Source organism: Xenopus laevis, chromosome 7L, assembly GCF_017654675.1.
Source record: "Xenopus laevis strain J_2021 chromosome 7L, Xenopus_laevis_v10.1, whole genome shotgun sequence".
In the NCBI taxonomy this organism is placed as follows: domain Eukaryota; kingdom Metazoa; phylum Chordata; class Amphibia; order Anura; family Pipidae; genus Xenopus; species Xenopus laevis.
In genome coordinates, this window is record NC_054383.1 from 39840443 (window position 1) to 39866718 (window position 26276).

A 26276-nucleotide genomic window follows, 5' to 3' on the forward strand; every position below is an offset into this window, starting at 1 on the left:
CCTAGGCACGTGCCTACTCTGCCTACCCCTATGTCTGGCCCTGGTCTTAGGAAAGCACTGAACACAGTTAAAACACATAAAGTTGCACTCGTCCTGCATTTGGTGCATGCCTGCTCCATTTCTACTTGCATTCCCCTGCACTGGAATGCATGAAAGATCCAGTGCTGGGGAATGCAGTAAAGAAAAAAGCTAATCTGTAAAAGCCCTTAGCCCTTGCTTTACAGCAAACGGTATCTGATCTCCTATATATACCTGACAGCCCAGTTTAAAAGTTAAGTAGGATGAACACACATTAGCTGCCATGGGTGTAACCAAAAAAAGATTCATTTGGTGGCTTATGCAATGTGAGAATGGTCATGCATGAAACCAGTGGTGTGAGCTGATTATTCCACAAGCCCACCAGTACAAAATGTTTACATTTTTATGGAAAGGCCTGATATTTATAGCTCAAAACCCCCCTTCAAGAACAGCACTAGAAGTATATGTGTTAGGGCTCTTACACACGGCCGTTTTTTCCTGTGCTCCCCTTCTTTGTGCTTTCTACCGTTCAGCCACAGGGGAGCGCAGGAGTTGACGCACTCAATTATTGTGAAGGGGGCTGTACTCACACAGACGCATGTAAGTGCAGCATGTTGCATTTCACCTGGGTTTGGTGCATACATGCGTTTGTGTGAGTACGGCCCCCACAATAATTGAGTGCGTCTACTCCCGTGCTCCCCTGTGGCTGAACGGAAGAAAGCTCAACGCAGGGGAGCTCAGGAAAAAACGGCCGTGTGTAAGAGCCCTTAGACTGCATGGGGTAAATGGGCCCTAACAGTAAGCAGACATAGAAAACCATATATTTTTGTGAAGTACACATTCTAACAAAATTTAAAATGGGCATATGTATCTCCCTTCTCTTAATTGCCAAAGTACCAGTCTTTCAACAGGTTGCCCAAATCTTGACTCAAAACTTGCATTTTATGACTTTTTACCTCATACTTTGTACTTGCTTAAGAAGATGAAACTTCATAAATTTGAGTTGCCAGGTGTCTTATGAACACTTATAAAACTCAGTTATTTCTAGGATTACAAACCTATGTTCTTTTTTGGGAACATCACTGTGGGCACTGGGGGACATTTATATATATAGTTATATATATATATATATATATATATATATATATATATATATATATATATATATATATATATATATATATATATATATATATATATATAGAGAGAGAGAGAAATACAAGAGTCCACTGCACTCAACCCATTATCAATATATTTAAGACAGAGACATTTTGTGCATACTGCTACTGAAAAATGCCTTACCCTTTAAACAAAGTCCATCAAGTTCAACCCCTCCAAATGAAAACCCAGCATCCATACACACACCCCTCCCTACTTTTAATTAAATTCTATATACCCATACCTATACTAACTATATTTTTGTCTGTACACTCCTGACGAAGATCCCTGTGGGGGATCGAAACGTTGAGTTCAATTAATATGTATTGGGACCGAAACGTCGGATAAGATGTAAATTTGTGTGAAATAAAGAACATATATACACAAATTGGTGATTGCTGATCCAATTGGGCATGAAGAACATGGAGCAGTCATAGGACTTACACCATTAAATGTCAGCATCCCAAGAGTGCTCCGTGTTTTTCATACTGATATTAATTTTGTGGCAGCATCTGGGCTTTTTGCCTTTTCTTTAGGGCGAGAGCACTGCCCTTCAGACTCTCTCTCTATATTTTTTTACGTTTTCACAATATCCTGGAATTTTCACTTAGCTGTATTGTATATCCCATATGTTTATTTTCATAACAAAGAACATCATTCCTAAATACAAATGCACCAGTCTCTTCTCCATAGTTTGATAGCTTCTATGCACGTGCATTTCAAAGTACATAATGTGCAGAGGCCTTAAATATTAATAGTGCACACAAAAGTATTGCTGGCAAAAATCCCCCCCAAAAAAATCACTCACTGGTTAAAATATATCCTTAATGCATTATTAATATTTTACAGGCAGGGGAGCTGCTGCCATGAGGCGAGTTGAGAAACTGAAACATCATTAAATTGGAAAAGTTTTGCCAGCTGTAAAATGCAGTGAAAATCTTCTGAACCTGAAAGTGCTACAGGCTGTTTAATCTTCCAGAGAAAGGAGAGAGAAGCATTTGATGATACTTTGCTATTAGCTAGGGTTGCCACCTCTTCTGTCACTACACATTGTTTTCAGACACAAATAACTACTTTATTATGGGTAATGTTTGATGACATAGCATCCCATTAAAGGCAACTCCTTCCCGTGAATTCCCCCTTTCACTACACGAAATCTCTCCTGGCCTCTTTCCAGCATTTTAATCTGCATCCTGGTAATTGAAATTGTTCTACCAAACTGTTGGGAAGACGTTCTAAGCAGGATTTATGTGGAAGGATTCTAGGTTGAGCCCCCTCGCTCTGTAATACCCTGTTCTACAGCCTGTGGGATATTTGTATGGCAGCCAGAGGCAAGAGCAACGTGAAGCACTAGACTCTCTGACTAGAAACAATACCAGTGAGCAGGCTGTAAATTTGTGTGGGCGCTATGTGTTTCCCTCATCACCCCCCCCCCCATTCCAGCGGATGGTTGTGTTCCTGGGAGGAGCCATAGCTCTGTGAGCCACATCTGTAACGTGCAGGAAGAAGAGACTATACCATAGAAGCAGGGTACCCAGCACAGTGAGAGAGAAGAAGTCACATAGCTGCAGGAGCTGAGCGAGAGACAACGATTTACTTTTTTAACCCTTTCGGGACTTGGAAGCTTTTCCCTGAGTTGTGTTAGTGCTGCCTGTGTTTCTCCCTAAGTCTTGAGCTCCCTCCTCTCTCACTCTCCTGTGCCACATAATAACCGGCTCGTTTCTTTCAGCCTGCAGTTTGGCATTTTCCCTTTGCAGCAACTTTCAGGAGGAGCGACAGCCCCGCTGGAGCCATGCAACAGTCGCAGCCATGGTAGGAAACTGTTTCTTTCATTATTCTGCCATGGAAGTCATAGTAAACCCCCTTTATGCAACACTGGGGTCATATATAAAAACAAGAAATCATAGATGACGCATCTGCCACTGGGTAACAGAACGAGATCACCATCAAATTAACTTTTTAGTAGGATATGGACAGAGATTTGGTAAGATTGGAATCATTTTAATGTTTTATTTGTAACGCAGCTCTCAGTCTTGGCATTTCAATTGTATTCTGGTTGCTATGACTTAATTCCTCTAGCAACCAGACAGTCCTTCGGAATTTAGAAAAAAAGATTGTTAAAGGGGTGGTTCACTTCAGGTTAACATTTAGTATGTTATAGAATGGCTCATTCTAAGCAAATTTTCAATTGGTCTTCATTATCTTTTTATAGTTTATGAATTATTTGCCTTCTTCTCCTGACTCTTTCTAGCTTTGAAAAAAGAGTCACTGACCCCCTGTAAAAACAAATCATCTCTAAAGCTACACAAAGATTTACACATCTTTCGGTTCCAACCCTCACGTATTAATATTCCATATGCTCATACAAATCAATGCATGGTTGCTAGGGTCATTTGGACCCTAGCAACCAGATTGCTTTCACTGCATACCAGAGAGCTGCTGAATGAAAAGCTAAATAAACCACAAATAAAAAAAAATTAAGACCAACTGCAAATTGTCTCAGAATATTAATCCCAACATCATACTAAAAGTTAACTCAAAGGTGAATAACCCCCTTAAGAGAGGACCTGAAAAGGACAATAAGCCGTTAAAAATAATGGTAACACTGAATCCTCTTATGGTTGCCAGGGTCAGTGCCCATAACAACCAGATAGCATTTTCAGTTGCAGATGGAAAATAGGCAGAATAGAAAGGATAATAACCACACAAATAAATAATGAAGACTCAATGAAATGAGTTGCTAAGAATAGGTACGCATTCATGGGACACTTAACTGGGATTATGTTCTACTGTGTGTGCACACAATTCCTGGGCCAGGTGACAAGATGGTGGCGCTTATTTGAATAATATGCTGGATCGTTGCATTTTTCAGAAAACAGGAGTGCCAGCCTGGGGTCTGAGGTTAGCAATTATAATAACTGGGAGGTGACACATTGATGCCGTCACATTGATTAAAGGGGTGGTTCACATTTAAGTTAATGTTATAGAATTCTATGCAACATTGCCATTGGTCTTCATTTTTTCTTTTTTATAGTTTTTGATTTATTTGCTGTCTTCTTCTGACTCTTTCCAGCTTTCAAATGACCCCATAAAAAAAGCGCTGTAAGGCTACAAATATATTGTTATTGCTACTTTTTATTACTCTTCTTTCAATGCAGGCCATCTGCTATTCCTATTTCAGTCTCTTATTCAAACCCATGTATGGTTGCTAGGGTAATTTGAACCCTAGCAACCAGATTGCTGAAATTGCAAACTGGAGAGCTGCTGAATAAAAAGCTAAAGGTGAACATTTTCATTAACAGTTTGCCGAGCATTGCAGGTATCCTGCATGTGACATCACTAGAATGCATATATTATATATTCGTTTTTTAATCTTAATCCCTCCCATTCTTCATACAATAACCCTGAAAACATTCTATGAGTCTTGGAAATAAATGAGCTCCTTTCAATGCTCTGCCAAATACTTGTTCCCTATCCACTATCTGAAATACTTCAGCTGACAGTGTTAATAGGAGGATTTCCTTTAGGCACCAATTAGGGTGGGAATTCCTCGGAAAACATTGTATTCAACTGGCACCAGGTTATACTGTGGATATGCAGTTTTTGTTTTTGCATGTGAGAGAAAATGGGGGAATTCAGTGGGATTTAAAGATAATGCTTATCCGGTTCATTTATATTCCACACCATTAATGGAACCTTGTACCAAAAACAGTACAGGTATGGAATCCGTTATCCGGAAACCCAGTATCCAGAAAGCTCCGAATTATGGAAAGGCTGTCTCCCATAGACTCCCTTATAATCAAATAATCCAAAATTTTGAAACGATTTCCTTGTAATAATAAAACAGTGCCTAGTACTTGATCCAAACTAAGATATAATTAATCCTTATTGGAAGAAAATCATCTTATTGGGTTTACTTAACGTTTACATGATTTTCTAGTAGACGTGAGGTATGAAGATCCAAATTACAGAAAGATCCGTTATCTGGAAAACCCCAGGTCCCGAGCATTCTCCATAACAGGTCCCATACCTGTATAATGAAAGGGCAGGCTAACACAAAAGTCTAAACGAAAATACTCACTTTAGTATTGTTATAGGAGAAAACGTGGTTTTTATTATAGGATGATGACTGGGAATTCTTGGTGCATTATTTGTGTTGGTGTCACAGAGTTTGGATTTTTGCAGTCAGATTGCGATGACCTCACTTTTTTAGTTTTTCATTGGCCTCTTGTAACTGGAGATGTTCGAGGGGGAAAAAAATGCATGTGTTCAGCAAAAGTAGAGTAGGTTTGGGAAGGAACCGTTTCCTGAAAATATTTCTGGCCTTAGGTTTCCACTATCCTGAAATGCTTTCATAAACCATCTTAGCTGCGCTGTCTTGCTGCAGGGGTTTTTTTTTGTCGCTTTTTTAATTTTTGCAAATTAGATGGGGTTATTACTTATTGTTGAAACAGTCCTCAGACCATTAGTGTACAGATTGTAGAAATACATAGCTGTTCATTGTGTATTTAGAGTTATGTTAACTCTGAATGTGTTTGGTTCTTTAATTAGGGCATGGAAACAAGGGCTTTTTTTTAAGATAAAAGTGCAAATGATGTGTTAATATGATAGATATTTTCAGTATATACTGTACATGAGATAACCAGCTTGTGTCCCTCCTGCTATGGTTGAATGATAGCTCCAAACATTCCCTGGAAACCAAAGGCTGCTGGCCACGTTCTGGTAGTTGCAGTTGAACAACAAATGGAAGTGTGTAAATTGGGTAAGCCAGATTTGCAATTTTTTTTGGTAGCTGCTGCTCTCAGCCTTTTTGCATTGCCCCCCCCCCCGATGTCTGGAGCTGCTTACAAATAGTCATGAGTGACATCATAGATGAGTTGCATAATTATGCCAGTGACATCACCAGACTGACATCAGTATTATGGTCTGAATTTTTCACTTCGTTCTGTATCAGAGCTGATTATTGGGCAAGAAAGTCACACATATAGTTCCCCCATTTTGCTATTGTAGCTTTGGTATCTTCCCTGTACCCTTTCTACTTTTTCAGCTTTGAATGGCTGCCCCAATGGCTACATAGCAGCTTGTTTATAGAAACGACTTTTTACCGTCAGATATCAGGAAAACTGTCGTTATTGTTAGCACATCCACCAGCAGCCTGTTTCTGCATTGGCTTTCAAGTTAAATAACCTGATAATTGGTAGTAATATATGCATTTATAGCTGCAGAACACAATGCATGAATCAATCTTTGTGTGTGTGTGCTTTTGTGCTCATGCAGAGTGGACTTCAATACTTCAAAACTGGAGTAACAAAAATACTGTAGTATTCCTTCATGTAAAGATAGACCAAACAAAGTAATGGGCTTAAGGACAGTCTGTTCATAAAATTGAAAATTATAGTCTGTTTATCTATGCATGTGACTAGGTTGCAGTATTCAGTGTAAGGCATTATGGAAATGATGATGATATTTATTATTAACATGGAGGAGGAGTTGGCCTAGAGGACAAATGAGCAGCTTTTGATGTGGGATCCCATACTGGAGACTCTGGTTCGAATCCCTGCGGGGACTCCTTGTGATCCTGGACAAGTCACTTAAAGGGATCCTGTCATCGGAAAACATGTTTTTTTCAAAACGCATCAGTTAATAGTGCTACTCCAGCAGAATCCTGCACTGAAATCCATTTCTCAAAAGAGCAAACAGATTTTTTTATATTCAATTTTGAAATCCGACATGGGGCTAGACATTTTGTCAATTTCCCAGCTGCTCCTGGTCATGTGACTTGTGCCTGAACTTTAGGAGAGAAATGCTTTCTGGCAGGCTGCTGTTTTTCCTTCTCAATGTAACTGAATGTGTCTCAGTGGGACATGAGTTTTTACTATTGAGTGTTGTTCTTAGATCTACCAGGCAGCTGTTATCTTGTGTTAGGGAGCTGCTATCTGGTTACCTTCCCATTGTTCTTTTGTTTGGCTGCTGGGGGGGAAAAGGGAGGGGGGGTGATATCACGCTAACTTGCAGTACAGCAGTAAAGAGTGATTGAAGTTTATCAGAGCACAAGTCACATGACTTGGGGCAGCTGGGAAATTGACAATATGTCTAGCCCCATGTCAGATTTCAAAATTGAATATAAAAAAATCTGTTTGCTCTTTTGAGAAATGGATTTCAGTGCAGAATTCTGCTGGAGCAGCACTATTAACTGAAACATTTTGAAAAAAATGTTTTTTCCCATGACAGTATCCCTTTAAAGAGACAGTAATACCAAAAAATGAAAGTGTTTTAAAGGATTGACAATATAATGTTATCCTGCACTGGTAAAACTGGTGTGTTTGCTTCAAAAAGACTATTATCGTTTATATAAAAAAAGCCACTGGGTAGCCATGGGGCACCCATTCAAGCACAGGATACACAGTAGATAACATAAGTTCTGAAGAATCCCATTGTATACTACAGAAATTATCTGTTATCTCTGGTGTATCATGTACCTTTTCTACTTTTTCAGCTTTGAATGGCTGCCCCCATGGCTACATAGCAGCTTGTTTATAGGAACTATTTTAGAGTTTCTGAAGCAAACACACCAGATTTACCAGTGCAGCATAAGAGTACATTATATTTTCATTACTTTAAAAGACTTTCATTTTTTGGTGTTACTGTTCCTTAAATTTTCTGGTGTCCCTGCAACTTAGTGCCCCTATAAGATCTGCCTTGGTTGCTGTATTTTCAATCCTATGGGAGAATAACACTGTATAAATGATTCCCTTATAACATGTCAACATATCCTGCAACATTGTACAATAGATACACAGAAACATACAAAACAACCAATAACCAATGTCAGACTGAGGAGTCTAGTGCGCACCAGGGCTGTCACCTCAGGGCCCCCTAGACCTCTAACCTCAATTGCTGCTCCATGTACCTCTTTTTGCAGCCACTGGGGGTGTGGAAGAAGCACTGAAAGTCCAGGATAAGAGCAGGGAGCAGGCCTGGGTCAGCAGGGCCCACCATTTTTTTCCAGTTGTCCTGCTGGCCCTGTCCAACCCTTACAATCTAAATGGAGAAGGGGTTAAGGCAGAAGGTGTAGAAATGGGCTACTGTATATATATTCTTCAGTATATCCATTTTTATGTACCATGTTGTACAGTATATACCTTAATGTATACATATATGTGTAAAAGTTCAGAAATCAACATTTATAACTTGAAGGGACAGGCACACAGCCTTAGTGTCAGTACTCCTGTTGTTGGACAGTATGCCCATGTTGTTGCCTGTCGTTACTGGTGTGTGTTCAGAGTCAGGTGTTACACAGTGCTCTCTTGTGCTGTTTATGGGCTAATTCTTCCCCAAAGCACTTGTGTCTGTTCCACTGGTAAATGAGTCTTTGCATGTGGAACTAATAGTGCTGCAGATGTTTCTTTTGTGGATCTCTGAGTAATTATTTGGGAAGGAGATAATCAGTGTAAGGACTCCAAAAATACACTGTTGTTCTTTGTGTATATAGATTTATGTTATATCTCTGTATTCATATGGTGTTTTCTGCATCCCATGTCTTCCTACAACACTCAGTCTTCCTATAGATGTTGGGCCATGGGCCTTACCCCTTATTTGGCCAAGTCAATGTCAGGCAGCCGCTAGGCTTGTTAGCCCTAGGACTGGATGCTTTGGTACCAAAGGGAGGGGTGAGTATCGGGTGAGGAATTGAGTGTGTTTGTTAGTGCTGGGCTTTTGATGTCAGTGTTGGAGGTAAGAGTTGGGGTTGGGGTTTGAGGGTTGGAAAAAGATAGGTGTGGGAAGCTTGAGGGTTGCTGAGGTTGTGCAGGGTTGTTGCTGAACAGGGTTATAGGGAAGGTGAACCATAGGCAGGAATATATGGAGACATAAGTGAGAGATGTAGTGGGGGAATGAAGTGCTTTGAAGTCATGAAAAGGATGTTGTAATTTATACTTTTCCGAATGGTTAGCAATGATAGAGAGTTCAACACAACAGAAACCTTTTCTCTGTTAGATGTGAGGATGAAGATTCTAGCAGCAGCTGGAGAGTGACATATTCCAGGAACAAATCACTATGCCTATGTAAACCCCAAAACACTCAAAATTGCTAACTGTGTCATAAGGCTTAGTTTCAGGCCTGTTCACTTGCCGTTAGTGTGCAAGCTTCTCTTCCATTGCCATATAACACTGCTGCTACACTGCTGTGTATACTGTATATACACATAGGGACAAATGTGACTTCTGCTTATCACCTCAGTGAAGCATATTGTTAATAAAGGAAACACACTGTTCCACGATGTTGGGGAACTTCTCTGAAATAAAGTAATCCTTGTTTTACATGTTGTTCCTCTTTAGATGTGACATAAGAAAAGCACATTTGAGGAAAGGTAATTAAAGGCTGATAGCATGAAAGAGTTCTTTCTTTTAAAAAATTAACCTAAATGCGTCCTTATCTGGACTGTTGCCACGTACAGCAGAGCATTTGTATATCCAATAATTTGCCTTAAATACTGTAGATCCTACAAGAGCATAATGTAGGTTTGGAGATTTAGGGTGGCTCAAGCAGCTGTCTAAGGAAGGATTATAGCCTCTTAAGCTGGCCATAGACGCAAAGATCTCATCTCATCCTCGATTCGTACGATTTTCGGATTGTGTGTGGAGAGTCCCGACATTTTTCGTCCGGCAGAGATCGGTCGTTTGGTCGATCGGACAGGTTAGAAAATTTCTGTCAGCTGCAGATAATATCTCTGCGTGTATTGCCGATCTTACGATTTTCAGTGGGAGACTGTCACTAGCTTTGTCTATCCTATGATTTCTGTCAGGGGCAGAACATCGGCTGATCTGTTCTTTTACTACTTTATTTGGTCGGAATGGTAAGACTTTGATCTGAATGGTTAGTGACAGGTCGGGAGATGGGAAAGTCCGATCGTACATTGATTCCTACGATCGGATCTTTGCGTCTGTGGCCAGCTTTACTCCCGAATGTTTCCCCTCCCATTCTCTTGCTTTATTCATTTAGTCACTAGAAATATCATGACTTCCAAGCCTTTATAGTAAGTGGGCTTCATTAGAATCAGGGGTGTCAGAGCAAGCAATGCATATGAACATGAATCCTCCACAAAATATTGCTTTTTAGAGGAAGATTAAATAAGCAAGTGAAGTTGACAGTAGCAGTGATAAAAGTCATACTGCCGCAATCTGGGTTAAAATGCCAAAAGTTGCTATTTTTACCTTATACATTGTTTAAAAAAGGGGGCAGAAAACCAGCACAGTGTTTTTTTCTTTTAACCCCCCCATACACACACTTTAACTTAAGTTTGGCCTGGATGTTGGGAGACCCAATTCAGGCCATAGGGTTAAAAAAGCAAACCCTAAACCCCTGTCAGAATGTGTAAACCCCTGGCATTATGTGCACTTGAATGATTCCATGTATTCCATACATAAACCTGTATAACTCACCCGTTCAGAGGATTTTAGCCTATTATTGGTACAACCTTGTCAATGACCTACCTGTAAATTGGACAGATATATGTTGGGTATAACAAAATCTTTCTGAGCCGCTTGTATAGCCTTCTCCCAGTTGGTCTGCCTAGAGCCCACATTATGGGCTCATAGTTTGGCTCATCATATTGGTGGCCAATTTGGGCAAAGGTCTGCGCAACAGATGAGAATATCTTTACATGTACTGTATTACTCTGGTTACACAGAACATAAACAGAATATGTAAAAATTGAATATGTAATATACAGTAGAACCCCCATTTTACTTTTTTCAGGGGACCAGAAAAAAATAGTGTAAAATCCAGGAAAATGTAAAATCAGGGAAATGTATTATGCATAATATATAGGTGGAACCAGGCCCGGACTGGCAATCTGTGAGTTCTGGCAAATGCCAGAGGGGCTGCTATAAGGTCCCATGGAAAGTCAGCATTTAGTGGGCTGGTGGGGGCTGTTTGGGCCTCTATGTGGGCTGATTGGGCTTCTGTGTACAGGTATGGGACCTGTTATCCAGAATGCTCGGGACCTGGGGTTTTCCGGATAACGGATCTTTCCGTAATTTGGGTCTTCATGCCTTAAGTGTACTAGAAATTCATTTAAACATTAAATAAACCCAATAGGCTGGTTTTGCTTCCAATAAGGATTAATTATGTCTTAGTTGGGATCAAGTACAAGCTACTGTTTTATTATTACAGAGAAAAAGGAAATCATTTTTAAAAATTTGGATTATTTTGATAAAATGGAGTCTATGGGAGAAAACCATTCCGTAATTTGGAGCTTTCTGGATATCGGGTTTCCGGATAAGGGATCCTATACCTGTACCTGAAATGCCAGGGCCTATTTTAATTCTCAGTTCGGATCTGGGTGGAACCACAAAACAACAATGTAAAATGAGGGAAAACTTAAAATCAGGGGATGTGGGTTCTACAGTATAAGTATTATTCTAACCTACCAGCAGGTGGCAGTGCAGGTCAGTCCTTTTTAGAATGCTACTAATAACGTGTATGTTTTGATCAGTTTGCTTATATATGGAGGTGCCATTAAATTAACTTTAATTAACTTAATGTACTTTTTATACAAGCACTGATAAACATTTGGTATTGATGGATGGATATCATATCTAAGTATTGACAAATCTGGTGCCCAAAATCCTGTATACTTGAAACTCATCGTCAATTTACGGACTATTTACATATATAAATGTGTTGGACACCATGTATAATAAATAATAATAAATATATAATACATATACAATGTATATCAAATATACACATGCAAATAATATTATAAATATCAGCACTACTCTTTGTACTTTTCAGAAAATAATATGTTTCTTAAATAAAGCAAATATATTTGCTTTTTCAGAAAGAGCCATTAGTAGAAGTAAATTGAGCAGTTGGGCTCCCATAATCGTAAGCTGCCTGCTAGACAGCGCCCTGTGAGCCACATCCTAGATCTGTCTGCAGGCGGATGTACTACTGAGACACTTTGGTTTTATACACCGCAGGAACAGTTACCTGTTTCCTCTAGTTTTATGCAAAACCAGATCTGGGGCTTAATATAAAGCAGAACTTGTATTAAAATACAATTAAAGGGATACTGTCATGGGAAAACATGTTTTTTTCAAAACGCACCAGTTAATAGGGCTGCTCCAGCAGAATTCTGCACTGAAATCCATTTTCAGATTTTGTCATATTCAATTTTGAAATCTGACATGAGGCTAGACATATTGTCAATTTCCCAGCTGCCTCCAGTCATGTGACTTGTGCTCTGATAAACTTCAGTCATTCTTTACTGCTGTACTGCAAGTTGGAGTGATATCACCCCCTCCCTTCCCCCTCCCCCCGAGCAGCCTAACAACAGAACAATGGGAAGGTAACGAGATAGCAGCTCCCTAACACAAGATAACAGCTCCCTGGAAGATCTAAAAACAGCAATTAATAGTAAAAGCCAAGTCCCACTGAGACTGATTCAGTTACAGTAGGAGAAATAACAGCCTGCCAGAAAGTAATTCCATCCTAAAGTGCAGGCGCAAGTCACATGACTGGGGCAGCTGGGAAACTGACAAAATGTCTAGCCACATGTCAGATTTCAAAATTGAATATTAAAAAATCTATTTGCTCTTTTGAGAAATTGATTTCAGTGCAAAATTCTGCTGGAGCAGCACTATTGACTGATGTGTTTTGGAAAAAATGGATACATGACAGTATCCCTTTAAGAATAGACTCAGTAGAAAAGATTTTTGTGGAGTAAGGGATGTAAGGGCTGTATGTTTTATTTAAATTAAATAAAAGAGAGGTTATAAATTTCATAGGATGGTGGCCTGCATCACGGCCCAGTTTAACTTGGAAATATGTCCCAAAATCTGATGTAAAGCTGGCCATACACGTACCAATAATAGCATGTAACAATTTTCTCTGCAGTTTCTGTACTTGTTTCTATACTTGTATAGTGAGTCGACTTTCTTGACAGATATCCATGTACTATGGTTATTGGTTGGATCATGGATTTGCCATGTTTGAAAATCTAAAAGTTGATGCGCCAGTTTATAGTGTATCAGCTGATTGTAAAGTGAAGTTGCAGCTCTGTTTAACTCCTGCTGTTCTGATGGTTCATGCATGCAGAACAGTAGGAAGGCAACCATAAAATGTATGGCCCCTCATACACTCTCCATGTTGCAGGCTGTTTGGTTGGGTACCGAGTATTGGCCTGTGTTTTGCCTGCTTAATACTCATCAGCTAAGGCTTGAACATGCTAAAGAATAAATCATTGTGTAACACAATACAGTGTGGAAATTAGCATTTCATATTGTCCTCATTGTCTTCTAGCAAAGAGACAACAGACGTGGTGGGTGACTAATGGCACGTTTTAGCTTGGGTACATTCTATGTAAGCCATTACACCATTCCTAGAATGTTCCCACCTTATTAGGGAGGCCTATGTACCAAGGGGAATTAGTTCAAGTAACTGTGATTCCATTGGAATAAGTGTCAGTTTTTACGGTTTGCCTTTGCACCACTTTTTGCACAATTGTATAAGGACAGGATATGGAGAACAGTGATGTTTGTGAAATGGAGTGTTTCATGGAAGTAACCATGAAGTCTCAGATTCTATGCAATGATCTGTTATTTCAGTTCTTGCCTGCCCATATCTGTTGATTGTATGATCAAAAAGTACCGTGTTTCCTAGCTTATCATAACGTGCACTGTGCACATATAAAGCCAATCTTCCTTAACGTCCTTTATACTCTCGGCTGGGCCAGTAATGTCAAAGTGCTAGAAAAGAGAATCCAGATATGTTTACAGGAAATGCAACGACTGTACTTAAAATTGCTAATTATACATGGTACGTGGAAATTTGAATGTTACATAAAATTACATATAAGCACATTACGGGAATGTTTTAAATGTCAAAAAAAAAATATCAGAAAAGCAGATAAGTAATTCATATAGTACATAAAAATATTTCATAGTAAGGACAATTTAGATGAGTGTATAATGTTCCCTGTCATTGGTCACTTAGCTTTAACCAGACCAGAAGTGACCTAGTGGCAACTTATACACAGAATGTATTTATCTTCTGATGCAGGGCAGGGATTGGCTACAGGGCCCTGTGCACCGTGGAGGTAAGTGTGCCATTTATTAAACCTGCTACCAATTGCACAGCAGGTCTAGTAACTCAGTCTGAAGACTTACTTTACTTTTACTTTACATTCTGCCACCTCTTAATAATTAATCTGCCAATGTATTGCGCAATTTATTGATGCCCACATCTTTACAATGAAGGGAAGAATCATGGTTGGAAACATGGGTTAGAAGGCACACCATTAGCCGACTTTATTCATAGCTGCTGGAATGGCACTTCCAGCATGCTTGCTGTTTCAAATTTGGGGTCAATACTTTTAATTCATCACCAATCAGACCTAATATGGGTTTAAAGGAGAAGGAAAGGCTTGGTGCACTTGGGGGTGCCAAATGTTAGGCACCCCTAAGTGATTGTATTGACTTACCTGAAACCTGAGGCCGGTGCTCCTATCAGAAGAAAACTGCACTGGCCCGGGGTTATACCAGTGAGCAGCACGGAGCAATCCACTTCCGTCTTCTTCTTTCTTCAAATTTCCCGGGGCAAACGCATGCGCAGTTGAACGAAATAGCTGACTTTTTAGTTGAAGTTCGGCTTTTCGTTCTACTACGCATGCAAAGCCGTGCAAAGACAGCGGAAGACGCAAGAGGATCACTCCGTGGTGCTCACTCCAGTTTTCTGCTGATAGGAACACCGGCCCGGGGTTTCAGGTAAGTAATACAATCACTTGGGGGTGCTTAACATTTGGCACCCTTAAGTGCACTAAGCCTTTCCTTCTCCTTTAAAACACGATTTGTGAAGTAAAGGTTTATAAGCACACAAGAGCAGTCTTCCAAACACACAGTGTTGTGATCGCTTGCGTATCAACATTTTTTTGACAAGTAAACACTCTAAAACTGCAAATGGACTTGGATGAACAGCATGTTCCCTCAGTTTGCATTGCTTTCTTCAAAAATAAACTCACTGGTTCATCTTTTTCAGCAAAACAATTTTTTGTTATACTTTTATTCCCTTTTTTTTGTTTCTCTGAAGCAGTCACCCACAGTTCTTTGGTGATTTTGCTGTAGAATGTCAGCTCTTATTTAATAACATATATCCAGATTTGCAGCCGTCTAGGTGGAATTAGAAATATTGGTGAATAGAGTGAAAAATACATTCTTATTGTGAAAATGGTGACAGAACAAGACTAATAGGTACTGGGGGTGTTTTTTTACAAGGAGAAGATCTGTGCTGTTGAGAATGTTCCTGTAAAGTTTACTTGCCCTTTATATTTACTGACTTGCGGTGGTGCCCTGGGAGCAAATGGTCATGTCTCATGATATTTGGAAGGTCATGTTTGTGCATTCTCATGCACAATGAGCTATAATTCTTAAAAAACAATACTGTATATTTGCTGAGAACTTTGCAAGCGGAATGGAAAAGATACTTCTGAACCAAAAGACACTGTTGAGTGTTTCTAAAAATGGAGATTGATTGCAGGGATCTTCTGGTTCGATTTTCTATCCATAGTTAATGTACATATTCACCCTTTACTTTTGAGGTTGAGAGCAAACTGTACTGGATATATTGGGACAATAGATTAGATTGGGTAAAATTAAATTATCCTCCATTGTTTGTGCTGCTTAAAGAGAATTGCATCAGTGGGCTTGATGTTTGGACGATGGGAAGCAGTTTCCCTAACTATCCACATTCATGCTTCAAATTGCTCTGCAGATTAATCTTCAATGTTAGACTAGACTATTATTATTATTCCATAGATTTTAGGGATGTGATCGTAAGGCAGTGGGGGTATTTTTGATATCCTTGCTTTTGTTGGATGCATGATTGCAGAACTATTTCAGCGCAAGTAATACTCAACTGGATGGGGTAACAGCAATACTCTTTTTTGATACTACTTTGATATTGGGTTATATGAGAAAGGGTCATGTGAGGTGAGTGGGTATAGAAAGTTCTCAAAGGAATGTGCCAATATCTTATGTTACTAAATAAACAGTAACCACAGGATGTTAAAACAACACAAGGAGATCAGAGAGCAGCAAATCATCTGCAGGCAGGAGGAATGATGGCTTTCTAGGCCTAATCCTGAGACACCACAGCAAAGCTAGGGCTAAATACAGAGAACAGTGATTTTACTGCTGTTGGTAGTGGGATATACGTATATGTATATTTACAATACCCCCTGTTGTATGTGAGTGGATTGTAACCTGCTTGTTTCAGCACATAACAAACTGAATTTAAAGGGGACCTGTCACCCAGACATAAAAAGTCCTTTTGAAATTAAACATGAAATCCAAATTCTTCATTTTATTACAGCATTCATAGCTGTTGTAAACACAATTAAAAATCTTAGCTGTCAATCAACTATTGCCTGCCCCTCCTCTATGCCTTAGGCTTTCACTTTCACTTTCCATTCAGCACTTACTAGATGTCACTGCACTCCCCACATTCCCCCTGTCTCTTCACCACTTAATTGTGTAACCAGTACACGGGGATGGACATCAGGTCCCCCATTCTGTTGGGATAAGATTTTGAGATGATGCAAGACTTGCCTTAATAACAGTGTCCACAAAAATGGCTCCTGCCTCCTTGCTATTACCACACCGAAGGAAACAAGATTCAAATAATTTATATAGTGTAATAAAGTTCATTTTGCTTGACTAATGTAATAAATTAGGATTTGGAATAATTTGTTTGGGCGATGGTTCCCCTTTAACAACCAACATGACATCTTAAAGTATGTGAGTAATTTCTAAATATTTTTTTAAAAATACACAAAAAGTTATAATCACAAATTCTCTGTCAACTTTTCAAAACATCTGTATATATCTAATGAGTGATTATTATATTATAAGTATTAATAAAAACAAGTTATAACAAAAAAATACACTAAGAGGCTTGACAGTGGCGCAGAATTTAACATCAGTGTGTTCTAATGACCTAATATACCTAATCTGTATGATACGTGTCCTGGGTAAGATTGTTAGAATTGTTATACTAATATAAGTAGGATTTAATTTCTTGACTAGAGGTGAGGTCATTAATAATCCTTCTAATCTGATGGGATGAATCACTCATATTTATTTGAGGATAACCATAATAAATGGATCAGTAGGACCTACTCAGCTTTAATGTAAAATTGCATTGAGTCTTGGTTTACCATAGGAATATAATCTGTAATCTTTAAATCAAGTGGGAAAATTGGCTCATGGTTATTGTAATTATTTGGAACAGATGGACAACAGTTAAAATGAGCCAAGATATCTCAAGAGATTGTGTTTGCACTGTGGGGATATCTGATTAAGGGATTAGCAGGTCATAAATTAACAATAACAGCAATAAAAAACAGAATGCATCTCTCTTTAGGACTAGTCCACACGAGGAGATTTTGTCGCCTGGCGACTAATTGCCTTGTCTTTTGAGCGACTATCTTCCCCAAACTGCCTTGGCAGTTTTCCCCATAGGTTACAATGCAAGTCGCCAGGCGGCAAAATCTCCCCGAATCTCCTCGTGTGGCCTTACCCTAAGGTTAATGCCAGACAAGGTTGAAAATCAGTCTGCTGAAAATATGCAAGCTGTGAATCAGCCCCTATGCTGCCATTAGCATCCTGTCCTGCCTGCACCCCAAGTTGTGTCAGCCAGGATTGCAGGTACACACGGCTGATTTTGGGGAAGAAACTCAAGTGTTGTGCCATCACAAGAAGAAATGCTTGCACTTATTTTGTGTCTTCTCCAATTGGTATTATTCCCAAAACACCTCTCTGAAACAATTTATTTTTACTTCCTGTAAATCAGATTGCCCTGATAAGGAGGAAGGACACACGTTTCAAAAGCAGACAGCCTCTAGGGAGGAAGTGAGTCAAAATGAATAGATTAATAGCCAAATAAACCTTCTTGGACTCATGTGAGTTGCGTAGTCCTATGAGCATAATAGAACAAGGTTATAATGTGGTTTGATGTCTATTGCAGATGGTACATGTCTGACACAATCTCATTTAACCCACTTTCAGCCAAACGATCCTGCCAAATTAGCAGTGTTGCCTTTTCTTGTTAATAACCAAAACGATTATTCTTGGAAGAGGACAATCTTCTTGGCTTTGATAACATATATTGTATTTTATTGGTGTTGCAGATGCTGGAATGAATGTATGAATTTATGTCTAACATGAAAGCAATACAGAGAAACGATGAACAGGTGCAGCACTTGTGGTTTGTATTGCTTAACAAATCTGCTGCTGACACCACCCTAACACGGACTACATGAACTCCTGCACTTTTTTCTGCATGCAGGTTATAGATATATGACAGAGTGCTATATGAGAGTGATGTATGGGTGTGTGTGATAATAATAACTAAAAACTTTCATCTAGAACTCTTTCAAATTTACATTACGGGCACAAGATCTTTGGCCATTTGATTAGTACAAACTCACAGCCCTTATGGATAGATGAACCATTATTCAAATGCAGTTAGTATCTTTCCAAAATGAAAACCATTCCTGTAGTTAGATGCTTATTGACACTGGTTCAAAATTTGACCCAACTCCATCATTTACATCATTTATTTTTAATCCAGGTAAGGTGGAGAGCGAAGTGCTCCATGGATGAACAGCAAGGGTGCAATTTGGCACCAATTATTCCACTTGTAATTGCAATTTGGGAAACAATTTATTACACCTAATGTAACGTGAGTCAACAGATGTTGCCAGGCAGTATGTGGTATGGCATAAATCAAAGAAGAACTCGGAAGAATAACATCTATGGCACTGGAAGTCAGGTTCTAACAGCTGGAATTGTTGATTTTATGATGTGTGCAAAACCTGAGTATTCAAAATAAGCCCTGACATTTCAAGTACACATCAATAAACAAATGACTGTCTATGGGTTCTTAAAGCAGCCCCTCTGGCCCACAGATTGCCAGCCTAAACCTGCATAAACCTTCCAAATGAAAAGCATTGCAGGACAATCTTACACTACAATAAACTACACTACAAAAATGCTACCACCCAGGTGTACATATCCTCAAGGATATCTGAGGGGTTGATTAAGAAACATATTCTTCCACTCCTCTCACTCCAGTTCATCCATCTCTCACAACTCCTGCTAGCAAAATAGAAAAGGGACAGGATTATACACTGAATCTGTCACTGAAGATGGATACTATTTAAATGTATCCGAACATAGTGGGCACACAATGCCAAAACTAAGATGCGTATAATATGTGTGAATCACATGTCTATTGAGCACTATTAAATAGGAAGACCCAAGCTGACCTTAGGGTTGCTGTGTTCTATTCTAATTGATTTAGCATGGGAAAGATTATTTTTGTTGCCTGATTTTCAGCATTACAATAATGAAACACTGTGAGAAGTTTCTCCCTTCATTTTTACCAGGGACGTGACCAAAAATGATTTCCCTTTTCTCTGTAATAATAAAACAGTACCTTGTACTTCAAACTGAGATATACATATTTCTTAAATGATTTTCTAGTAGACTTAAAAGTATGAAGATCCAAATTACAGAAAGATCTGTTATCCTTAAAATCCCCAGATCCCGAGCACTCTGGATAACAGGTCCAATACATGTACTATATAGTTCTTCCTGATGGCAAGTGCCAATTCAGAGCGCCTGGACAGTAGAGACAACATTCTTTGAAGAAAGTTCTTCCAGATCACAAACACTACATGCACCACTGATGTACCCACACATATTATGTAGTTTTATACAGGATGGTCCTTCTGTCCATCAAGGAATTGTATGGCCCTGGTCTGCCTAAGGTTGCTTCTGTACAAGGTCTGACTTGTTTGAGATCATCCTTCTATACCATTCTTCATATAACAACGGATGCAAATTTATGATATGCCTTTTGATGCCACGGTGATCTACTGGTCATCAGTTTCAATGTGGCCATATATGTCCAAATAAGACTTTACAATTGTACAATTATCTATGTGTGTATGGGGGCCAGCTGATCCTAATCATTATCCATGTATAATACACAAGAGCCATGAATATCCTGTAAATGATATCCCTATAAACCGTGCTTAGGGATGTCATCATTATATTCGGAGTTTAGTGATGTCATTTTTGTCACGTGACTCACTGATATGTATGTATAATAATAAAAAAGTACCCCCTGTATAAAAGCACTGGGCCTTCGGCCTCATGTTTTTATATGGTCATGGAACTCCTTCATATCTTTATATTTTACAAGAGGGGGTGCCTTATTCACAATATTATAGGGGGAGGCTCAGCTTCTATTTTGAAGGTGTTTTCTAACTTTTTTTTTTTTTGCAGGAATCAATGAGGAATTATTGTGCAAGTTTTAGCTCCATTATGTATTTGACTCTGTTAAAGTTGAGCCACCATAATTACATGGAGGCTGTTAAAAAAAAAACATTTGACATAGATTATCAGACAGACGTTTCCTGTGTCAGTTATATCACTCCAGCACAGTCCTTTTGAAAAAAAATGTATTGAGGCAAAAAGTAAACACTATTAAAAAAAATAGATGTTTTTACTGTTTCCTTTCATTTAATGTTAATTCTTGGTTTCTTTTAATTTTGTTTTTAAAAATAATGTTAAAGGGATACTGTCATGAAAAAACAAGTTTCTTTCAAAATGTATCAGTTAATAGTGCTGCTCTGAAATCTTTTTCAAAAGAGAAAACAGAATTTTTTATATTTAATGTTGAAATCTGATATGGGGCTAGAAATATTGTCAGTTTCCCAGGTGTCTCCAGTCATGTGACTTGTGTTCTGATAAACTTCCATCACTCTTTACTGCTGCACTGCAATTTGGAGTGATATCACTCCCCCCCTCCCCCCCTAGCAGGCCATCAGTAGAACAATGGGAAGGTATCTAGATTACAGCTCCCTGGTAGATCTAAGAACAACACTCAAAAGTAGAAATCCATGCCACACTTCGACAAGGCAAAATGACCTGAGATTGCTGCCTATACACCAATATTAAAACTATAATATATACTTGTTTGTTCAGGAATGACATTTTACATGATAGAATGAATTGTTTGCAGTGTAAACTGTGTCATTTAGAAATACAAACTACACCAAAAAAATCAAGACAGTATTCCTGTTATCAGTATGGTCTTTCAGGACTAGTCTGACACAATAGACCAGAGCAGGCCCGGACTGGCAATCTGTGGGTTCTGGCAAATGCCAGAGGGGCTGCTATAAGGTGTCATAGAAAGTCAGTATTTAGTGGGCTGGTGGGGGCTGTTTGGGCCTCTGTGTACCTGAAATGCCTACTTTAATTCTCAGTCCAGGCCTGGACCAAAGATCCCCAACCTTTTTAACCTGTGAGCAACATTCAGAAGTAAAAGGAGTTGGGGAGCAACACAAGCATGAAAAATGTTCTTAGGGTGCCAAATAAGTACTGTGATTGGCCATTTGGTAGCCCCTATGTGGATTGTCAACCTACATTGAGACTCTGTTTGGCAGGACACCTGGTTTTTATGAAACCAAAACTTGCCTCCAAGCCTGGAATTCAAAATAGGCACCTGCTTTGAGACCACTGGGAGCAACATCCAAGGGGTTGGAGAGAAACATGTTGCTCACAAGGCACTGGTTGGGCATCACTGCAATAGATGGAAGCCTAGGCTGCCAGCTTTACACAAGTGATATGCTGAATTAGTGGGAATTCCCAATACAAGCCCATTATCCAGAAAGCTCAGTTATACAGAAATGCCAGTTTGCACAGTTCATTTTGAGCAAACAAGTCATATTTTATTTTTGATTATTTCCTTTTTCTCTGTAAAAATAAAACTGTACCTTCTACTTGATGGTAACTAAGCTTTTTATTCGCCATGATTTTTAAAAACCCAGATCATGGTGGCACAGGTCCCCTCCCATACACAAACATACAAGTTGCAAGTCGCCACATGTAAAATACACAGGTCTACCCCGGAGCCATTGTTGCTCCAAGTCGCCACTGGACCATTTTTGAACAACTAGCTGCAAAATCTATAACAATAGGAATATTGATATGGTGATTAGTCGCTATGATCAGGTTTTTAAAAATCACGGTGACTAATTTCCCCGTCTGTCATTGTCCGTAGAGAGAGAGCTGTGATCTAAATTATGGACAGACCACATAGCTGCAAAAGAAAAGGCTCAGGGATTCCAGATAATAGATTGCATTCCTGTATAAATTGTTGGATATGTAGTCAGGGAAGATGAGCACAGGAAAAAATAACTGATAATGACAGGGGTGCACAACATGTAGTTTGTGATCTACCAGTAAATCCAATAGATAGCAGCCCAGGACTCTCCTCATTTTCATTTAATAACCTTTTTTTTGAGTTTTCTTTCATGTTTTGCAATGAATTTACAGTTTCCATGGCAGTCTAAGTCTTCAGGTTGTAGACTTGATGTGATTACTTCAAAAAGTAGACCTCACATTAGTAAAGTCTGAATATCCTTGTGTTATGGTATTGATAATATAAATCACAAGCATACATTTTCCTAGATGCTTGTCATTTCATCACCCTGTGACATAACCAACATGTCTGTGGTATGAAGCGTTGTAGGAATTATTAGGCAAAGTAAATTTCACAACAGCTGACATGAGCAGCTTATGTTGGATTGTTATATTTCAATGTACCATTAGGTGGGAGCAAAGCAAAACTACCCAACTGCTTAAATTTGCATGTTTCTGTAATACTTCCTTAAAATCATCTCAACATGCGCATACCATGTACTGCACTGTGGGTACATCCGAAAGACGTAGCCTGAGAGGAAAGGTGTGGGAGGTGGTGCATCCCTGGTATTACAACATGTATTTCCTCCTTTACATTGTTTTCACTCAGCAAGTAACACAAATAACATTTTCACTGGGTTTCTTCATTACTCACTTCCTTCCTATTAGAGTGCAACCTCCTAGAGGTGAATCTCCCTTGAGCTTTTGGCATCAAGATGTAATATATTACCCCCACTGCCATAAAGAATCATACTAAATTTTGTTTTTAGGACCCTAACAATGACTTAACCCCACAAATGGACCCCTTTACTCCTTGAAGGCTGTCCTGAAATAGAGTCTTCAGTTTAGCAGCTGATGGTTTTACATATAAGGCTGTGGGATTTGGTATGCCTTGTTGTTTTATTATTTTAATTGCATCAAGTTCAGTCCTCAAACAATGTACTTTTTCCCTAAAACTGGGCCACAGAGTGTCATTGATGTATAGTTAAGAGACAGTTTGCGTCTGCTAGTAAATATGATTGACCATAATAATTCTTGTACATTATCTCAGATTAGTGCTATTTTGATTTACTAGGATGACTGTATACTATTTATAAATTTACTTCTGTATAACTCTTTCCATGCTTAGATCCACTTAATCTTGCCATGATGCATGTTGCCTCTAGACATGAAACAGTAGAATCAAAGCTGTCTGATGGGTCTTTTATACTGGCACTATGCATTCTATTTCTATGGCATATAAAGGGTTCAGTAAAAGGGCACTAATATTACATTCCTCTCTCTAGGGTTTAAAACCTTACTATGTGGGAAAGGCTTTCTTGTCAAGGTTACCAGTTTATTTAGAAACAGGACACCAATAACGCATCATACACATCATATAGTTCTAATTCATAATTAGTTCATTTGAACATCACACGACTGCACAGAAACTGGTTTAATTGTAGAAGTGTACTTCTGAGCTGATTGACATCAGCCATGCAACATGTTTTTTATAGGCATCCAGTTTAAAAGTAACACTAGGGCAACCCTAAGGAGTTTTAGTTCTACAACTGGATACCCAATGTGAGATGTCCTGTCTTACAGCCTGCCATAGGGCAGTTTTTTTAAGATGCAGAGCTTGGCACAAAGTGCAAAAAACATGGTAGGTTGTGCCAGTTGATTGCACTTTGAACCCTGCAGTTGATAAATGACCCCCTGGTAATACCAGAGTTCCCACAGTGAGTTGTGTAAACAGGCACAGCAGGAACGAAAAAAAAATAAATCATGCTCTATAATGTAATTTTAACTCACCAGATGTAATGTCGCACCAATTCAGAAAATATTAAATGCAACTTGCACCCTAAGGGATGAACTCCACGGTGCGTCTTCATCAGATCCGATGCGATGAGAGGAAGCGGATGTGGGGAGAAGGATGCGGTGAATGTAAGGTAATAGAAATGTCTGACCTTGTCGCTGAGTGCATCCGGCATGACTCGACTGTTGGATTCGAACGCTGCACATTGCGTCTTTATCCGACAGTAAGGTAATTAACAGAAATGTCGGACCTTATCGCTGCGTGCATCCGACAAGGTCCGACATTTCTGTTACTTACCTTATATTCGCCGCATCCGCTTCCTCTCATTGCGTCGGATCTGATGAAGACGCACCGTGGAGTTCAGCCCTAAAAAAACACACACTGACAATTGCATTCATGTTGACACATCAGGCTCAGTTGCAGCAGACACAACTCTGGCTGCAATTTTTTTGGGAATAAAACATTGCGTCCAAAAATTGCATTGCACAATAGGCTGCTGGTGTAAGTAGCTAAAGACACAATTGTCCCACAAACACGTGCCCGTGTGGTTCTAAGGACAAGGTCACACATGGCGTCTTTACGTCATGTTTTTAAAAAAGCACAGTCGTGCGTAAATACACAGATGAAACCACACATGCATGATAATATGTGTTTTTCTGCCTGTAGTTTTCTTTTCCCAACATTCATTTCAGTTTTTTCTCGTTCCCCACAATTCCACTCTGAAGAATTTTATTAAACTTTTGTGATAAAAAGTCAAGCGGAAAAGCAATGTACATGCAAAATGTAGCTGTACTGATTTTCAATATGCAACGTAATTACATCTCCAGCATACAATGGCGCAAATACGTATATGGGCAATCCATCTCGCGAGGGTTTGGCCTCCATATTGAAAATACGCAGCATATTTCAGCGAAGTGTATTTCCAAACCTGCGGATCCCATAGTTAAATAATATGATGTTTCCTTGGCGTTTTTGCTGAAAAACGTGAATGCTGGTGTCGCGTCGCTAGGGTTGCCACCTGGCCGGTAAAAATGATGCTTGATGTCAATGTTATTAATAAGAAAAAACTGCAAGAATAAAGGAAGGCCGTTTTTTTTTTCCGAGAAAAAGTGGCAACCCTACGCATGGCGAATGTTGGCTCACAAGCACCCTGTGGGATTTACTATTGTGCGTATTCCATTATTTTCAGTAGGGCTTCATTTTGTGCATATTTATGCTCGGCTGCATTTTTTTAAAACCACAGCGTAAAAACTTTACGTGTGACCCCAACTTAGAAGTAAAAAATGTCCTACAAGTCTCTCTTGAGCTCACTTCTAGCATTTGTTCATTCCTTTACATGACAGATGAATTAGTGGTGTACTAGTCAGTAATATTATTATAAATGAATATGGCATCTGTTTTCCTGTGTGAATGAAGTGACTAAGAAGAATGTGTGTGCCTGGCAGGCTTCCTTGAGGGCAGTGCAGCTGCTTCTGTGTAGCATTGTCTTCTGCTAATTGTTGCTGCCATGTTGCTAGCAGTCGCTGGATGGTCCTGGCTGTATTTTGTAGGTCTCCTCATGTGAGCTGTGTGTTCCTCCATGCTGCTTCTGTTGCCAGGAGCCTGCCGCCTTTGATTGGCAGAGAGTTGTGCCGATGGTTCTGGCTTTCTTTCTGTAATCCCTCCCCCACATCCTCCAGCCCACAGACAGTCAAGGCTATTATGAAGGGAAATATGTTGCTCCAGCACAGCCTCCTTCTAATTCAACGTGCTCAGCCTTCAGCAGGGAAAACAACACTCTGAAAAGGATTTGTTACCTTCCAGCCCAGCCCCCTCCGCTGTTCCCTTCCCAGAAACTTGTGTGATACTTGGGACCGTGGTGTCACCGCTGTGGGCTCCTCTATGGATTTTGCTGAGATGCACAACGAGCTTTGAAAACCTTTGAAATGAGCTGTGATCGCATTTCCTGGTTTTCACGTTTCATTTAAGCCCTGTTTGTGGAGCACCGAGGAAACTGAATGAACAGCTGGACATCTGGAAATAAGGTATTAGTG

The 26276-nt window shown here is 39.4% G+C and overlaps 1 protein-coding gene across 3 annotated transcripts in view; it reads left to right on the forward strand.

Moving 5' to 3' along the window:
- The first annotated feature begins 2650 nt into the window (after positions 1-2650).
- pald1.L (phosphatase domain containing paladin 1 L homeolog) overlaps positions 2651-26276 on the forward strand; it is a 180495-nt gene continuing 156869 nt past the window's right edge. The window contains exon 1 of one of the 3 annotated variants that reach the window (XM_041568827.1): positions 2651-2988. In XM_041568827.1, the coding sequence (XP_041424761.1) occupies positions 2969-2988 (20 nt within the window). In that variant the 5' untranslated portion in view covers positions 2651-2968. Of the gene's footprint in view, positions 2989-24941; positions 26268-26276 lie in introns of those variants that run through there. The other 2 variants (XM_041568824.1, XM_041568825.1) reach the window with 2 other exon arrangements.